Genomic DNA, 15,965 nt, shown 5'->3' with positions numbered 1-15,965 from the left:
TATCAGCGTGTGACATGTCGAATAGCAGAGCTGGATTAAAAGCCATGACGGGTGAAGTGTTTCAAAAAGCAAATAGAATAAACCCGTCCATTATGAGTAACAACACCAGACAGAAGCTGCAGAGCATCAGTAACAGTATCTGTAGACCTTCACAGCTTCTGGGTAAAAACTCCCCGGGGATCGCTTCAAACATGGACCAGGAACGCCAAGACACAGCGAACGTTATTATATCCTGCAGAGCGTTTTCACTTGTTGAGTTTTGGAAGCACCGCTTGTTGAACACACATTAAGTTAGCTTTCCGATTTCCACTTAATCAACGTTATAGGGTTATGGATTTATGTATTCCTACTGAACAGCACAAAAGGAAGTATTAACGTTTATGAAAAGTGGATTTTTCTTGCAGGAATTGGCTAACCCTAAATCTTAGGGGAGATTTTCCTTACATCATGCAATGGTCTAAGCACAGAACGTGTTGCATGACTTCGAGTCTGTAAAAACCAAATATCTCATTTGGGATATTGGGTCAATCGATCCCAACAATCTATGTTCAACACACTATGCAGTCTCTCTCTCTGTAGAAACTATTAACACTAGTGTTTTGAGTTGGAGTCATACAATAGGTGTGGTCTCTCATCTTTCCCAACTCAACACACAGATGACTCCGGTTGGCAGTGGGAGGTGATGGTAACGGCTTATTTCTGATTATACCACAAAGTCTGTTTTAAATGTGTTTAAGATTTGCAACGAATTAAAGCTCCCCTCTTGGTAGCCAAATAATCACAGCTAATGGCACATAAGCACAAAGTAGCTGGTTTCGTTTCCAGCCGGGTAACTATGTCTGCTTTTCAAACCCGCCATTATGTGTCCAAAATCTAATTAAGCCATCCCATTAGAAAGAAAATCAATTAAAAAAGCTCCTTATTGCAATAGCTTTAGTGCCTACAAATAGGAAGTGTGCAAACAAGTCTCTGATGATATAAACTCACCAAAAGATACAAAGTAGAAGAGTCTAAAAATGAGTCTAAATTGTTTTGATGGTGGCTTTGCTCGCTGATATTTAGGAGATAGTTTGAATGTGTCTCAACTACGATAAAACGATTTTTATGAGGATACCTTGATTTCAGTATTGTGCCGTTATTGTAGGGTTCACCGTTGATGCTTTTACAACATATTTACACAATGAGACATTTGTTAACCATCATGGGTAATGTGTATTTAAATAAAACACGGGGAAAAGACAGATCATACGACTGCCTGAAGAGTCTGGTAACTCAGAAAGTTCCTCACTTCACCAGGAAAAGACAACCCAACGATATCCAAATCTAGATTTATATCACGGTATCAATATAATATCGATAATCTGCAGCTCTAGTCACAATACTTTGGAGTTTTTGCACAGTTGCAGTCATTATTTCTCATCACCACGTTGTAATGAACAGCTTTAAATGTGTCTGAAGCCAAATGGAAAGCCAAGTTAAGAAGCGGACACATGAACAGCATGAATATGAAGCCCAGCTGTCAGCAGCGGCTCCATTATATGCAGCGAAGCAGCATGAGCGCAGCAGGTGAACGCTCCGTACCTCACTGCTGTCTGCTGCTTGGCACACACACATGAAGAGTGGTGGTAAGCATAATCAGTTTTCACTTGGCTCACAGCCTTCCCCTTCTTCTTAAACCAAGACGTGACTTTGGAAGCCATGACGGGAGAAAAAACTTCAAGGAGATCTGGCCATGAGCACCAGAAGGGGGAGGGGGGGGGGGGGGGGGGGGGGGGAGGAAGGGTTGGGGGTTAAACATGTGTTAGCCATGACAGTAACAAGTATATTTAACATTATTTAAATTGCAACCCTTTAAGAAGTCTCTGTCAATCACATTATTACAAGTACAGACATTGCAGATACTGAAAGCACTTCGATATTCACAGAGTGTTGCTTCTCGTGGCATAAGATAAGATACGATAAGATTAGTTAAGATAAATTAAGATAAATTAAGATAAGATACGATAAGATAAGATGGACCTTTAGTAATCAGTAGTTTAACAGCAACAGGTTGAGATTGAATAACAGGACAGTACAGATTTACACAGATTAAAGATTAATCAAATTAAAGATCAAATCAAAGATATAATTATATACAGTTAAGTAACTTCAAAATAAGAAAGGAATTAAATGACCATACATATTTGGGTCAGATACACATACTATTTATTATATCATAAAGTATAAATAACCATTCTTTAAACACTGATATTTAAAGAATACATTCATATTGCATGCATGAATTCATCGCAGAAGAAGACCAACATTTAGGAGACATCAGGACAACATGAACCAAAGCTCAGCACTTCAAATGTTTCACCTTACAACCTCACACAGCTATGAATAGCTTGGAGCAGCCTGCCTATCCCATGATTGGAGGTATTAAGATCAAGATAAAGTAATTACCAGCAGTGCACAGACCTAATATGTGTCATTAATAACCAGGAAAATGGATGTGAAACTGATGAGAGAACAAGCTGTCAAATCCAAACGACAGAGGAATAATGTTTCCCTTGAGAATAATCATATATTTCAACAGTAGAGCATTTTAACGTGTGTTTATTTAAGCAGATACGTTGAGGGAAAAGAGGGGCAGTCACCTCCTAATGCCCTGGTATGTTAGGAAGTACTGCTCTGGGAGATTATAGCAGATTGTTTCTCACACAGGAGACAGATTATCTATGACAGCAACTCACTTCTCTTGACAGCTGATCACTTCTCCTGCTACTCTTTGCACATATCTCCAATAAAATTAACCAACAAAACAGCAAAAATTAAAAAAAGACTTACCCCAAGAGATTAAAAGAGCGCAAAGCGGAGTTAGACCAGCCTGATGCCGCTTGGGAAGCACTTGCTGATGGCAACACAAATATTACCCTCTCACTGGAAGAATGCTGTTCCCCTTCCACCCCATGTATGGACGCACTTAAGACTATATATAGCAATTACCCCCAAATGTTCTTCTCATTCTGCACTTTGGAGGTGAAGAGTGTGCATCCGTTACCTGCACTTTTATTTCATTACGTAGAGGTGTGATCGATACGCTGCCATTAATACATTTAAGGACTTATTTGTGACTTTTTAAATGAAAGGTCACGAGAGAATAAAAGGTAAAATGCTCATGGGGGCTGGATTTTGAAAAATGAAATACTGCTTCCTCACGACTCAACTCATTTTGGTGAAGTCCTTAAATCAATTTTAAAATGCCACATAGCCAAGCCTCCTAGAGTCGGCATGAGGATTGATTTCCTTTGCTAACGAGATTAATAAAACGCACTTCGCCTTCAGATTTTATACAAAATATTCATTCAGCAACAAGCGAGAAAGACGTTTTGATGTCATTTTGTTGGCAAGTCCCGAAGCGGAAAGCTTTGCGAGACCTTTTTAGGTTTCTGGAGACAGCCGGCCCTCCTTGGCTCGACACTTGTGGGCAGCAGTCGGGCTATTTTTACCAGCCAGTCCTCCTACACTGACACCCCCAAGTCTTACTGTACAGGAGCCATGCAGCTATTTCCATTCAGACAAGTCTATTTAAAAAGTGGCTGAAGACACACAGAGAAGCTTATGAAGCAGAGTTGATTCAAGTGGATTTAAAAAAGAGGAAACAGGCGTTGAGTTTATGGACCTGTAGTCGTTGTGGCTTCACTGAAAGGTCACCTCTATCTAAAGGACAACTTTCCATGCAAATGTGCAGCATTTTCATTCATAAAACAAATAAATGCATTAAAAAATCTAATTGTGCATTTGATTCTATAAATGTTACTCCATACAGCTTCACATTTGGGATTAAAAGATTTCACTTTTTGACGACTCCTAGTGGTGGCATCAAGAAAGACACGGTGCACCCTCATGTACTGGTAGGTGGCGAAAGAACACACAGGAAGTTACATTTAAAACTGTGTAAATATATATTTTACTTATTATATTTACCGGATTAGAGAAGAGAGGGTTTAGGAGAAGTTAAATAAAAGTTGAAACAAGTCCAAAAACGCTCCAAAATTAATCTGGATAAGAATTGTTGACTTTAATTTAATTTGTTCTTTTCAACTGATTATAGATAATTGTAGGTTAGTTGAAAGCAATAACATTAAGCTGATATAAAAACATATGATATTGCTTTCAACTAACCGAATAAAATAACGTGGAAATTGTTGACCAAATAAATTAAAGTTAGCGCTTCATATTTTTGAGTGATATTTAAAATATGCAAATATGCGAAAGAAAGACATTGTGGTGCACACTGATGACACCATGTGTACAGTTAGCACTGGTAAAGTGGCATATGAAGACACAGGAAGTTACATTTAAACAGTGCAACCATACATTTGACTTACCATATTCACTCGTTTAGAGAAGAGAGGGTTGGAGATACTGTATATGGAAACATCTATAAGTGTGAAACAAGAAACTGTTCAAAATCAATTAGCTAATGAGTGCAAACATGAGGAAGGGACATAAGCTACGAGGTAATGTATGACTTACTGCCGGAAGTGTCCTGATGAACCGACTCCAGAGGATCATCCACCTTTAAAACCAGAGGCCTCTCCTACAGAGAAACAACATTTCTACTTTACACTCGTTTCATCTCAACATGCAATAAACAACAACAACAACAACAGCAACAACAACAATTGTGTGTGTTACTCTTCTTACTTTACATTACATGTCAGTTGTTGGACGCTTTTATCCAAAGCGACTTACATACACAATACTGCGGGCAATCCCCACAGGAGCCATTTGGGGTGAAGTGTCTCAGGGACACAACGACATGCTGACTGCAGTGGGGTTTGAACCTGTAAGACCCCCTGATCCCAACACACACGCACAACCCACTGCGCCACACGCCTCACTACTTCTTACTCTACTTTAACTGGAGACCATGGATTACTGGAGGTTTCATTTGCTGAGTAGCACTAACTATGACCAGTAAATGGCGCATCAGGTGTAAAGTCAGTGGAGTAGCCCTTTAAATCCACTTTAGAGTTATTCTCTGTTAAACAGCGCCACCTGGTGTTGATGAGGGAAATCAGCTGATGTGGAAAAATGTATCCTCTGTTGCTTTGACATTATTTTAGTTCCTCTCTCTTACTCATGGACATAGACGAGCGTTAGACCACCATTATTATTTGGAAATGTGTGATTATGATAATAAGGAGAAAATGTCCTTACACTGTTTCCCTTAAAGCAATGCTCAAATGTTATTTACATCAGCACAATTACAAAAACTACAAAAAAACCAATAAAAAACGCCAACAAAAAATTATAATAAGACATTAAACATTTGAAAAAGTTACACATTCAAGCTTTCCCCCAATGCATTGATTGAAAGGGAAATTAACTCGTCAAATATGCATAAAAATAATACAAGCAATGCAGTGTTTTCAATATTTTGACATTTCTAAATGTGTATTTTCAAAGCTTTGAGCAGCACAAGCTAAATCCTATGTTCTCATACTGGGAGGAATATAGCAGCGTGTTTCTGTATCCTTTGACCCAGGACATGGTGACATCAATCTGAATGAAATGGCTTTAAAGTGTTCTTTAGCACCATGACCTATGGATTCAAAAAGTCCTAATAAAGTAGAAAATGATCTCTAAAAAACGAAACATGAGCAGCGCTTCAACAAATTGCGATGTTGTTGAAACGCAGCTGGTTTGTTGGATAAAAAGTTCTCTCAACTTTACCCAACCCCTGTGTGTGTGTGTGTGTGTGTGTGTGTGTGTGTGTGTGTGTGTGTGTGTGTGTGTGTGTGTGTGTGTGTGTGTGTGTGTGTGTGTGTGTGTGTTGAATTCCTCTCTCTGGCCCCTGTACACAGCATGCTTGCAGTGACAATAATACAATAAAGGCAGACAACAGATAAAAGGTCGTATTTTCACTTCCACACACACATTCAAAGCTCCATACCTGCTTTTAAACACATTATTTGTTATCATTCACTCAGACTTTAAAAATAATAACCACTTAAATAAATATAATAATGAAAATAATAAAAATAGCTTGATTAAATAAATCCATTTACACACACATACATATTCACACTTACACTCTTGTACACCAAAACATCCATATATTTTCAACATCCCATCAGACTTATAATTTTTCAATAGATAATAGTTAGAAAATAATTAGAAATTGTATATTTTATTTTATAAATTAAATAGTATTTAATGTGTGTGTGTGTGTGTGTGTGTGTGTGTGTGTGTGTGTGTGTGTGTGTGTGTGTGTGTGTGTGTGTGTGTGTGTGTGTGTGTGTTGAATTCCTCTCCCTGGCCCCTGCACACAGCATGTTTGCAGTGACAATAAAGGAGATTATTGGAGCATGATAACATGATGGACAGGAAGTGCCCGATTCTGAGGGGCCTCGTCTGAGCAGAGCCACATTCTGCTGGACTGTTCGATAATATGAACAGCTGCATCTGATAACATGCGCCATGTCTGTATATTTATTTATGTATTCGTTTATTTGGCAGGGACATTGCACATTAATGAACACTTAAAACATGAAATGTGCCACGTGTAAATATGCCAGATTTAGCTTTGAGCTACTTTCCATCCGCAGTCCCGCACATAAAACATTAAGAACATGAACATTACAAACATAGCAGTACAAATACATAACATGCAAGAAAGGTGCGAGAGTAAGATTAGAATACCCAAGTATTTAGGACATGGTACCTTATAGCAGCATCGATACAGTACATACAGTGCAAGAGAAGATACCCCTGTATATTCAGCTTCTGACTCGATTAATGAAATGAAATCCCAGTATATTGTTTTGATATTCATGGTCGAGTAAAAGTAGGATGGTTGGAAATAACTTGGTTGACACTTTGACCTTTTCTTTGAAACACTGTCAAGCCAAAACGTCGCTTCAGCTCAGACACAACATCCCAAAAACGACTGGCCTGATTTCCATGAATGAACGATTCCTTATGATTTTGGTAACCCCCTTTAACTCTCTTTAGCGTCACCATTAGATATCTCAATTCATTTTACCACAAAAATATGTCAAATGCCATAAAAAAAAACTGAACAAATTAATGTTTCAGAGGATAAACCTTCATTATTCGTCTGATCCGACTGTTTTTCCTGAGGTTACTTTCTATATTTTCTTTACGATTATAACTTCACTGAAATCTCTTTTTAAGATTTCCTGATTAAAGGTGGGGTAGGTAAGTTCGAGAAACCGACTCGAGATACCCTTTTTGTTATATTCCATGGAATGCTCTTAACATCCCGATAGCAATGAATATCTTAAAGGGGACCTATCATGCAAAATGCACTTTTGTACATCTTTTATACATGAATATGTGTCCCCTGTGTTCCAGGGAACCCACCAAATGTCAGAAAACACAACCCTCTCTATTTTCCTCCATACCCAAATCTCTTAAAAAGGGGCTGCAACGGATCTGATACAGACTGATCCAGATTTGAACACTTTTATGTCGTCACAGAAGTTGCGCTACGGCTACGGGGCCAACTCCACCAATCAGGAGGAGACAGCCACGGACATTGCCGTTCGAAAGCGCTGGAGACGCTGTAGTACATATTTCAGGCCACCAGATGGTGCTGTTCTCACTGAATCCGAGCATGAAAGACAGTGTTAAACTGAGCGAAATGAGGAATGGATAAAATGCATGATCTGTTCGGTATTTTGAAAAATAAAAAGTATAAATATGCCTTATATAGGTATGGCCCTACACTATATTATTCAAATATAGCATGATAGGTCCACTTTAAGTGCTTTGACCAAAAATCCATAAAAACATTTCATCTGTGGAAGCCGTGGCGCTGTAAAAAGCACGACCAATCATCTGAGCCGGCCCAGCTAAAGTAACTGGATGTCCTACCTGCCTGTCAGCCTTCCATATGTGCACAAACTTACCTCGTGCCCTCATTGGTCATGTGTGCGTTCGTGTGTGTTGGAGGAGGGGCTCTGTAAGGAAGTAGGAGATTTTTTCCGGTTGTGTATTTTCAAATTCTAGCGCACTCGAGCTGGTTTCTCTAAAATTACCTACCCCACCTTTAATAAATAATAATACAAAAAAACAAAGCTACCAAAAAGACTTTGTTAATCTTTATCACAAGGTAACGGTTTAAAGACAATTACCAAACATTTGCATTTTTGGAGAAGAATTATAACTGATGGAGCTACTCTGAATAATATTCCCAGTTGGTTACTGATTAAAAAACGTAAACTATGAAGGTATCAGGTAAACCTTTTTACTATACGGTTAAATCACGTGTCAAACTCGAGGCCCGGGGGCCAAATCAGGCCCGTGGTGGATTTAATTTCGGCCTGCAGGATAATTTAAAAAGTATTATTAGATCTGTCCCTCTGGTATATTGCACGCACACCTCACTCAATCCCGAGGGTTTCCTCAGCTCAGAGCCTGAGCCCAAACATTGATGACCTTGCACCCAAGATGAGATGCCAAGTATCTGCTTGAGCATCACAGAGCAGCACACTGAGATTACATGGATGTTTCCTTCTGTACTCTTTCTCTCTCAGGACAACAGGGCATGTTTGGTTTGTTCTTTGAGGGAAATAGTTCTTTTGAAATTGTGGTTGGCCTGTGGAAAAATGTAATCATAAGAAATGACTCTGGAAAAGCTGCAGATAGAGCCATGACAAATGAATGCAACTGATTATTTAATGTTTAATTTTGTTTTTATAGGCAATAATTTAAGCTTTGTTAGTTCCAGGTTTAATAAAATAAGTTCACTTGAATATGTTTTGCAATAAACATTGAACCAGTCCGGCCCTCGACTACTACCCATTTTTTTTATTTTGGCCCACTGTGTGTTTGAGTTTGGCACCCCTGGGTTAAATGATTTTGAGTTTTCTACTATAACTGATTAATTGTGTTTCCTAATAATTTATAACACATGTTCTGTCATTTTCTAAACAGGTGTCATCTGGGATGTTTCAAAGAAGTATTTTGGTCAGATTAAAAAAAAAATCACGTGGCCATGATCAGCTTCAGTAAAAAGATCTTGTTCGTGCAATATATATTATTCTATGAACTGGTTGCTACTAAACTACTTTAATTTGTCCACTTACTTGAATAATACTATTATCTACCTGTTACCTTGGATGTGCACTTGTTTGATTTTTATTTCATTAATGTGTTTCTTCTCTTTTATTTTGCCTTTTGATTTATGTTCTGTCCCTTTGCTTTACCAATGTTCATTTTGACGACCTTAAAATGGCACCTTTTTTCCTTTAGCATCAGTTAATTATTCGTATAGCAGTATTGCAGCAAAGAGGGGGGTTGTATTGTGTTTCAGTGGTCAGCAGACTGCCATTGGTGACACTGATTGGACCACACAAACAAAGGTCAGAGGAGAAGGTCACCCTGAAGCAGCCATGACACCAGACAGTGCGTTCTGCTCAGAGTGAATGTGAATGAAGGCTAGGGTTGCAAAGGGGCGGAAAATGTCCGGTACATTTCCGGAAAGTTTCCATGGGAAGTTAAGCTGGGGACTTTTGGAAAGTGACATTTTTTTTTTAAGTAGAACCGAACAAGTTTTAATTATTTTATTGAACAATTATTTGTTTCATTGAAGAAGGAAAACAGGAATGTTGAGTTAAATATTACTCATCCACCCCAACCCCACTCATTAAAATGAACCAAAATGCAGCCCCATCCAAAAGTCCCATTCAAAATGTTAAATGAAAAGAGCCCTTCTCCCTCCACACAGTCCCATTGAACATGCAAATCTTCCTTCAAGCGATCCTCTGCATTTTTGCTAAAGCCTTTCAGTCAACGGGCTCTTCCTGGGCCTCATCAACATCACACTCTGAGTCTGTCCTCTTCAGTGTCTCTGTCCAGCCTTGTTGAGGATAGCTCTGTGTCACGCTCAAAGAGACTTAGGTTTGCCCGAATGCCAACCAGTTGTTCCACTCTCACATTTGTGAGCCTGTTGCGAACCTTTGTGTGGTCTCCATAGCCATGCAGTAAGCAGTGTGCTATGGCATGGATATTCAAGTGTACTTGAATGGCATCTGTTTTTTTAGTCAAGATTATGCTAAAATATACTTTCCCCAACTATATTGAAGTTCCCTATGAAGAGCCAACCTTCAATTTTGAAAATTCAGTTTATTCCCATGGAAAGTTTCCATCTTTGAAAATTCCCGGTATTTTGCAACCCTAATGAAGGCTGAACCCTCCCTCCTCGCAAGGCTTCAAGGCTTTTATTGTCATGTGTGCATAGCTACAGTGTAGTTATGACAATGAAAATATGAGGTCTCCTCCTACAGCGCAACACAATACAAACAGATAAAATAGTGCTGTGTCTCTGCTGCTGACTGGGAGCACAGAGAGGGGAAAGATGGTCCAGGGAATCCATTTCTGTCCGTCATGCACTCATTGACCCGTTGTTTCAGCCGGCAGTCGAAGGGAAAGAAGAGGAGCAGGGGGAGGAGGATGAAGAGGAGGAGGAGGAAGAGGAGGAGGAGGGGGATTTGTGGGCATGATATAGCAGAATCCAGCAGGGAAGTCCTAAATCACGGCGATTAAAGGCGGAAAAAAAGAGGCACGTCAGAGGCTTTGCACGTCATTGAGTCAGCAGAGGAGGGTCATTTTGAGGAGAGCGTGGTGACGTAACTGAGCTGCAGGGTGGGGGGATAGAGGAGGGGGTTTCTGACTATAGTAATAATAGGATTTGTTGCATCAGGCATTATCAGCGAATCAAAAGACGAACTTCAAATCATGTGTTCATTAGAAGAGGAAAAATAGTTTTAAGTGTGCCAAAGTAGATTTTAGTTCATTTTTATTACTGTGACAACGAAATGGGAGCGAGCTAGTTCAGGCAGTCAACTCGAGCACTTCGCTGCATTCATACATAACGCCCCTTGCCACTCTACAACCAACCAAACAGACTCTCCGTAATATGCCGCTCTATTTAACCTGCCAGATATCTCTCTATGCATTGCTTGCTGCTGCTATTGCTCCAGTTTCCACCCCACCACTTCCCCAGCTTCCACCCTAGCTTCCACCTGTAGGCTCGGGGGTTAGTTATTTAATCATCACTCATCGTGCTATGTATATCTGTGGAGTGATGATGCCCGAGCCTAGACGCCAACCTCAACTATATGCTGCTTCTAAACATGTTAAAGAAACCCGTGAGTTGTCTGACTGAAATGCAGTTAGCATCTGACCAAAATTGTAAGAGAAGCCATGAAGTTCAGTGTAATGTTTAGGTGTAATATATATAAATATGACAGATAGGAGAAGCCAAAGTGTATAGCATGAACAGTTTTAATAAGAATACAAACTATAAAGTCGTTTATTTTTGATTTTCTGAATACAGTGGTTGTAGAGGTAAAGACAGTTTAATACACTTTGAAACTAAAGACAACTCACTACCATTTCAATATAATAAAAGTGTATCAATCAATATCTTGAAAATCCACCTGTTTCAACCGAACTTTGGCCAAAAATACAACAAAAAACCCCTCTGTTCTGTGTGTAGCACTGACTGTAGCTTAGTTTATGGATCTGCAGGATTCTCACTTTCTGAGATATTCTCTTCATGGTTTATTGCATTATTGTAAGTTGCTTTGGACAAAAGCATCAGATGAATGTCAGTAATCGTCGAAGCGAACATGTGGTTGGCTGTAGAGGGAGAGCTGAGTGTTGCAGCAGATAACAAACGGTCATCCTGAGAGAGTGTGCGGAGCTGTTGAGAGATGCTACTGCAGCTCTATCTGATGCCCTTCGTCTGATGCAGGGAGCGGGATGATGACATCACCGTGTGGTTGCCTCGCTCCTCTGCACGTACACCTCTGGGTGCCGTGGCAACGCGCACGACGTACAAACTGACTGTGAGCAGCAGGGAGGAGGAGGGAGAGAATCATGCAGCTTTCTGCGCACCCCCTCTCTTTCCCACATTGCTGTACAAGAGAAGCCCCCTCCTCTCTCACCCATCCCTCCCCTCTTTCCTCTCCCTCAGCTCGGCCAATCAGGCGTGTCGGTGGGGGCAGGGCAAAGCAAAAGCACCATTCCTGTGTTTCTGCTGCATCTCCCCAGAGCTAACAGGGAGCTAGCAGATCAGAGGGAGGAGACACGCTCAGAACAGCCTCTGTGTGTGTTCGTGGGGTTTTATGTGTGTTAGTGTGTGAGTGAGTGTGCCCTTCGCAGACTAGCAGGCACGGCCACAGTGCTGCACTCCTTTTTCACCAGGCTTCTTGTCGTTAACCTTGCCTTGCTCAGCTTCCGGCCTGCTTCTTCTTCCTCTGTTCAGCGAGGGGGGAGACAGAAACCCGTTCACTCTGAAAACAACTCGCAGTGTGTGTGACAGCTCCAGGCAGGATGATAGCCGCTCAGCTTCTGGCCTACTACTTCACCGAGTTGAAGGATGATCAACTCAAAAAGGTGTGTAAACTGTGTGCAAGGCTTCTGTGTGTGTGTGCGTGTGTGTGTGTGTGTTGGACTGCAGAGCTGTTATCCTATTTTATTTGTATTTACTTGCATTATTTTAACTATTCTATCTGTTTTATTGTGTTGCACTGTTCGAGAAGCCTGTTACCAAAGATTGTGAAGAAGTGTAATTTGGATTTGCTCTAGCTGTGTTTGACATGAATGTCCTTGAGAAAAGGGCTGTAGTGAGTGTCCGTATTGATGAGGCTGCTCACAGACCTTCATTAGAGTAATGGTTTCCGGAGCGTCAGTTGCTGGGGGAAGCAGACAGGTGTCTTTGAGGAAGAAAAAAAGGCGTGAGCTCTAAGATCCCCTCCTCCCTTTTTGGCTCCTGGATCCTCTCATGCCCCTTTCACACCAACGCAGCTCTTGTTCTAGCTCCGTGCTTACACTTTTCTGGTTCAGAACCGGTTTTTTCCCCCCCATTGTTTATTAATGTGTTTTAGTGGCATCTACCGACCGCTGTAAAGCCTTCACTGTCTGACTGTCACACAAGCAGCTGATACATACCCCCCCCCATAAGGGAATGTGTTTCATTCTGAATTGACGCTGTTTGGCAGCACACAACGCTGTTATGAACGTTTCTCTGGTATAAAATTGTTGATGTTAGCATAGCAACCGAAGCTAAACTGACTATCTTGACTACTTGTTGCTATCCTATTGTGGCATAAGCCGTTTTCTACAGGCACATTTTACCGGCGTATTTTTCATTATGATTCTACTTGTGATAGTCGGACATGGAAACCTGTGCAGCTCATGTATTGATTCCATCCGATAGCTGCTATAATACAAAACAAAACGTCTGCCTGCTCTCCACAATGATCAATAACAGCGAACGGATGGTCAAAGTAAGGTACAAATCACACTAAGCCTGGTTAGTGTTGCCTGACTTTATAAAGTGTGTTTTTCTATAAGTGTGTGGTTGCTTTCTAGTCACTTTGCTCAGCGCTACTGCTTGTTACAACTTGTATTTGCCTACTCGCCATAAAAGGTTAATCTCGCCCCCCTCCGACGTAAGCGTGACGCATGCGGTTCTTGCTTCTAGACCGACAATTTGTTAGAGCTTGATAAGAACCGGTTTTCGTGGAAAAGAGCCGGCTCTGCTGCGGTGTGAACAGGAAAAACTGGTGCTTATCAGGCTCTATCTCCGAACCGCGTTGGTGTGAAAGGCGGGGCATCACTGAGCCTTTACTATTTCACTCCCTTTCTCAACCCCTATTTTCTCTGTTATCTCACACACTCTCTTATTACCTTTGGCAAAGAAGACATAAACTCATCGGCTCGTGAAATCTGAGCTGGAATAACGCCTCATTTACAGAAAGTGACCTTGAATTTAGGAGATATTAGCCAGTGCATTGGATGACAGATGGGTGACATGTTCTCAGGGAGTGGGGCATGGTGGGGAAGTTAGATGAAAAGGAGGCTGAGTGGGAGATCTATAATGCGTGATGTCACAGTGCAGTAGACGCACGAGCCTCTGCAGAAGTAGGTTAGTGGAGTTAAAAACATAGTCTCTAGTGGGGTGACTCAGGATGCTTCAAAGGATAAAATCTAACGATGAATATGTGGTAGGCTGCATATAAAGAAATGTATAGTTTAGCAGAAGCTTGATTAGCTTTCTGTCCGCTATAGTGTGGAAAAAGTACAGAAAATTAGAATAACTGCCTCACAGTTTTGGGCCGCTGCCAACCAATAACGTCACAATTTACAACCATGCCGTAACAAAATGTCATCACCTTTTAAACACTGAAACTGTCATAATTTATTGAACTACTTCTTGATCAAGAACATTTTGACCGGGTCACAGTGACCTTGACCATGAACACCAGATCCTTATCAGTCAGTTATTATGCCTTAATTTGTTCCTGACATTTCACTTTCACCACAAAGGAGCGTTCCTGAGGTCACAGCGATCTTTGACCCCCCCCCCCATATCTAATCAGTTTATCCTTAAAGGGGCCCTCATATATTATTGTGTAGTTTTCTCTTTCCTGTAGTGTGTTATATAGGTTTGTGTGCATGTAAATGGTCTGCAGAGCCCCCCCCCCCCCCCCACGCCTCCATTGGACTCCTTTGTTTACTTCATGAACAAAGTGACATCACTAAGTAATACGCAAGCTTCTATCGGGTAGAGCTCCATCAACACTTTGTTCTTGATAAGCTAAGGGGCGGGACATCTCTAAGCTGTTGACCAATCACAACAGAGCTGACCAGCTAACCAATCAGAGCAGACTGGGCTCTGGTTTCAGACAGAGGGTGAAAAGAGGCCGTTATGAGATATTGTGAATTCAGAATCGGAAAGACAGACGACAGACGGCCATAAAACATGACGGCTTTGGCCTCATCTGCGCAGACATTATAAAGACGGTGAAAAGGGAAGATATTATTTGGATTTGTTTCAAAATCAGTTCATCCTTGGCCTTTCCTTAACGCTTCTCCCTTTATAAGAGCTGGGCCAGTAGCTGAGCCAAAATACATAGTAATAGTAATGATCATCTTATTTAAATATACTTATATTTGAACCCATGCTACTCTTCTTCACAAAGTCATGTTGAGCTGCCAAGCACTGTTCCAAAGTATCACGAGAACATAAACACCCCAGGCTAAATTTAAGGTGCAATGAAACAATTACACTTGATGTAATACTGCTGCTTTAATAACATGGCACTCACACTATGGGAATCAAACAGCTCTGATTACATGTTGGAAGAAGCAGATGCAGGATTGATTTGATACTGTCTTTTCAACGAAAGAAAGTGAGGAGTTGAAGAAGGGGAACACATAGACATGGATGAGAAAATGGAGCTCCTGGAGGGACATGCCATTAAACCGCAACATCCTTCTTGGGACCTTTATCACATGTCAAACCCCCACAACCTCCTCTTTCTCCCATGTCTACACAATCCTCTACCAAACGATAGTATCTGTCCAAATGTCTGTCTTGAGATACAGCCTCACAAGCTCGACAGCGACAGGATTTGTCTCCAACAAGCTCCTGTAAATACTGTCTTCACCAGTCTTCAAACGTCACATTGCATTGGCTGTTTTCAGAGGCTTAATGAAAGCAATGCCACCATGAGGGGCCTGATGAGAAGAGAATGTGTGGAGCGTGGTTTTGGCACAGGGCGGATCTCTGCCTGATGGCATGCAGTGTGTGATTATGTAACAACAACAGTGGTTGTGCAGGGCAAATCCCCCCCCTAAGAAACCTTTCATTAATTAGATGCTTACGGTAAACTGCAATTTAACCACATGCAATGCTGCTAAAGTATGTGTCTTTATTACTCTTTAAGACGTACCGAACATCTTGTGTTTTATTTCATTTAGCTTCTTTTGTCTCATGTTAACATGTTTCTACATCAGTGTCCTGGTTTCTGCTCCCTCGTGTGCTAATTTGTTGAATGAGTGAATCAATATATATATATTTTTTCTCCCACTCAACCTCACAACCCAACATATCTCTCATGCAATTATTTAAGTTAGATGCAACACAGTATGAG

At 40.9% G+C, this 15,965-nt stretch overlaps 2 protein-coding genes across 2 annotated transcripts in view; one reads left to right on the top strand and one right to left on the bottom strand.

Moving 5' to 3' along the window:
• myom2a (myomesin 2a) overlaps positions 1-2,988 on the bottom strand; it is a 57,321-nt gene extending 54,333 nt beyond the window's left edge. Inside the window, exons 1-2 of the mRNA XM_079690964.1 lie at positions 2,830-2,988; positions 1,582-1,726 (exon numbers count right to left, since the gene is read on the bottom strand). Of these exons, the coding sequence (XP_079547090.1) occupies positions 1,582-1,700 (119 nt within the window). The 5' untranslated portion in view covers positions 1,701-1,726; positions 2,830-2,988. The remainder of the gene's footprint in view (positions 1-1,581; positions 1,727-2,829) is intronic.
• A 9,006-nt stretch (positions 2,989-11,994) lies between these two features.
• The window catches only part of LOC307017880 (hexokinase-1-like), a 47,588-nt gene continuing 43,617 nt past the window's right edge, over positions 11,995-15,965 (top strand). The window contains exon 1 of the mRNA XM_079647780.1: positions 11,995-12,420. Coding sequence (XP_079503906.1) covers positions 12,358-12,420 — 63 coding nt within the window. The 5' untranslated portion in view covers positions 11,995-12,357. The remainder of the gene's footprint in view (positions 12,421-15,965) is intronic.

Source organism: Notothenia rossii (assembly GCF_949606895.1).
Source record: "Notothenia rossii genome assembly, chromosome: 1".
Lineage (NCBI taxonomy): Eukaryota > Metazoa > Chordata > Actinopteri > Perciformes > Nototheniidae > Notothenia > Notothenia rossii.
The sequence above is the reverse complement of the archived record's forward strand: the minus strand, read 5'-3'. Positions and strand labels throughout refer to the sequence as shown.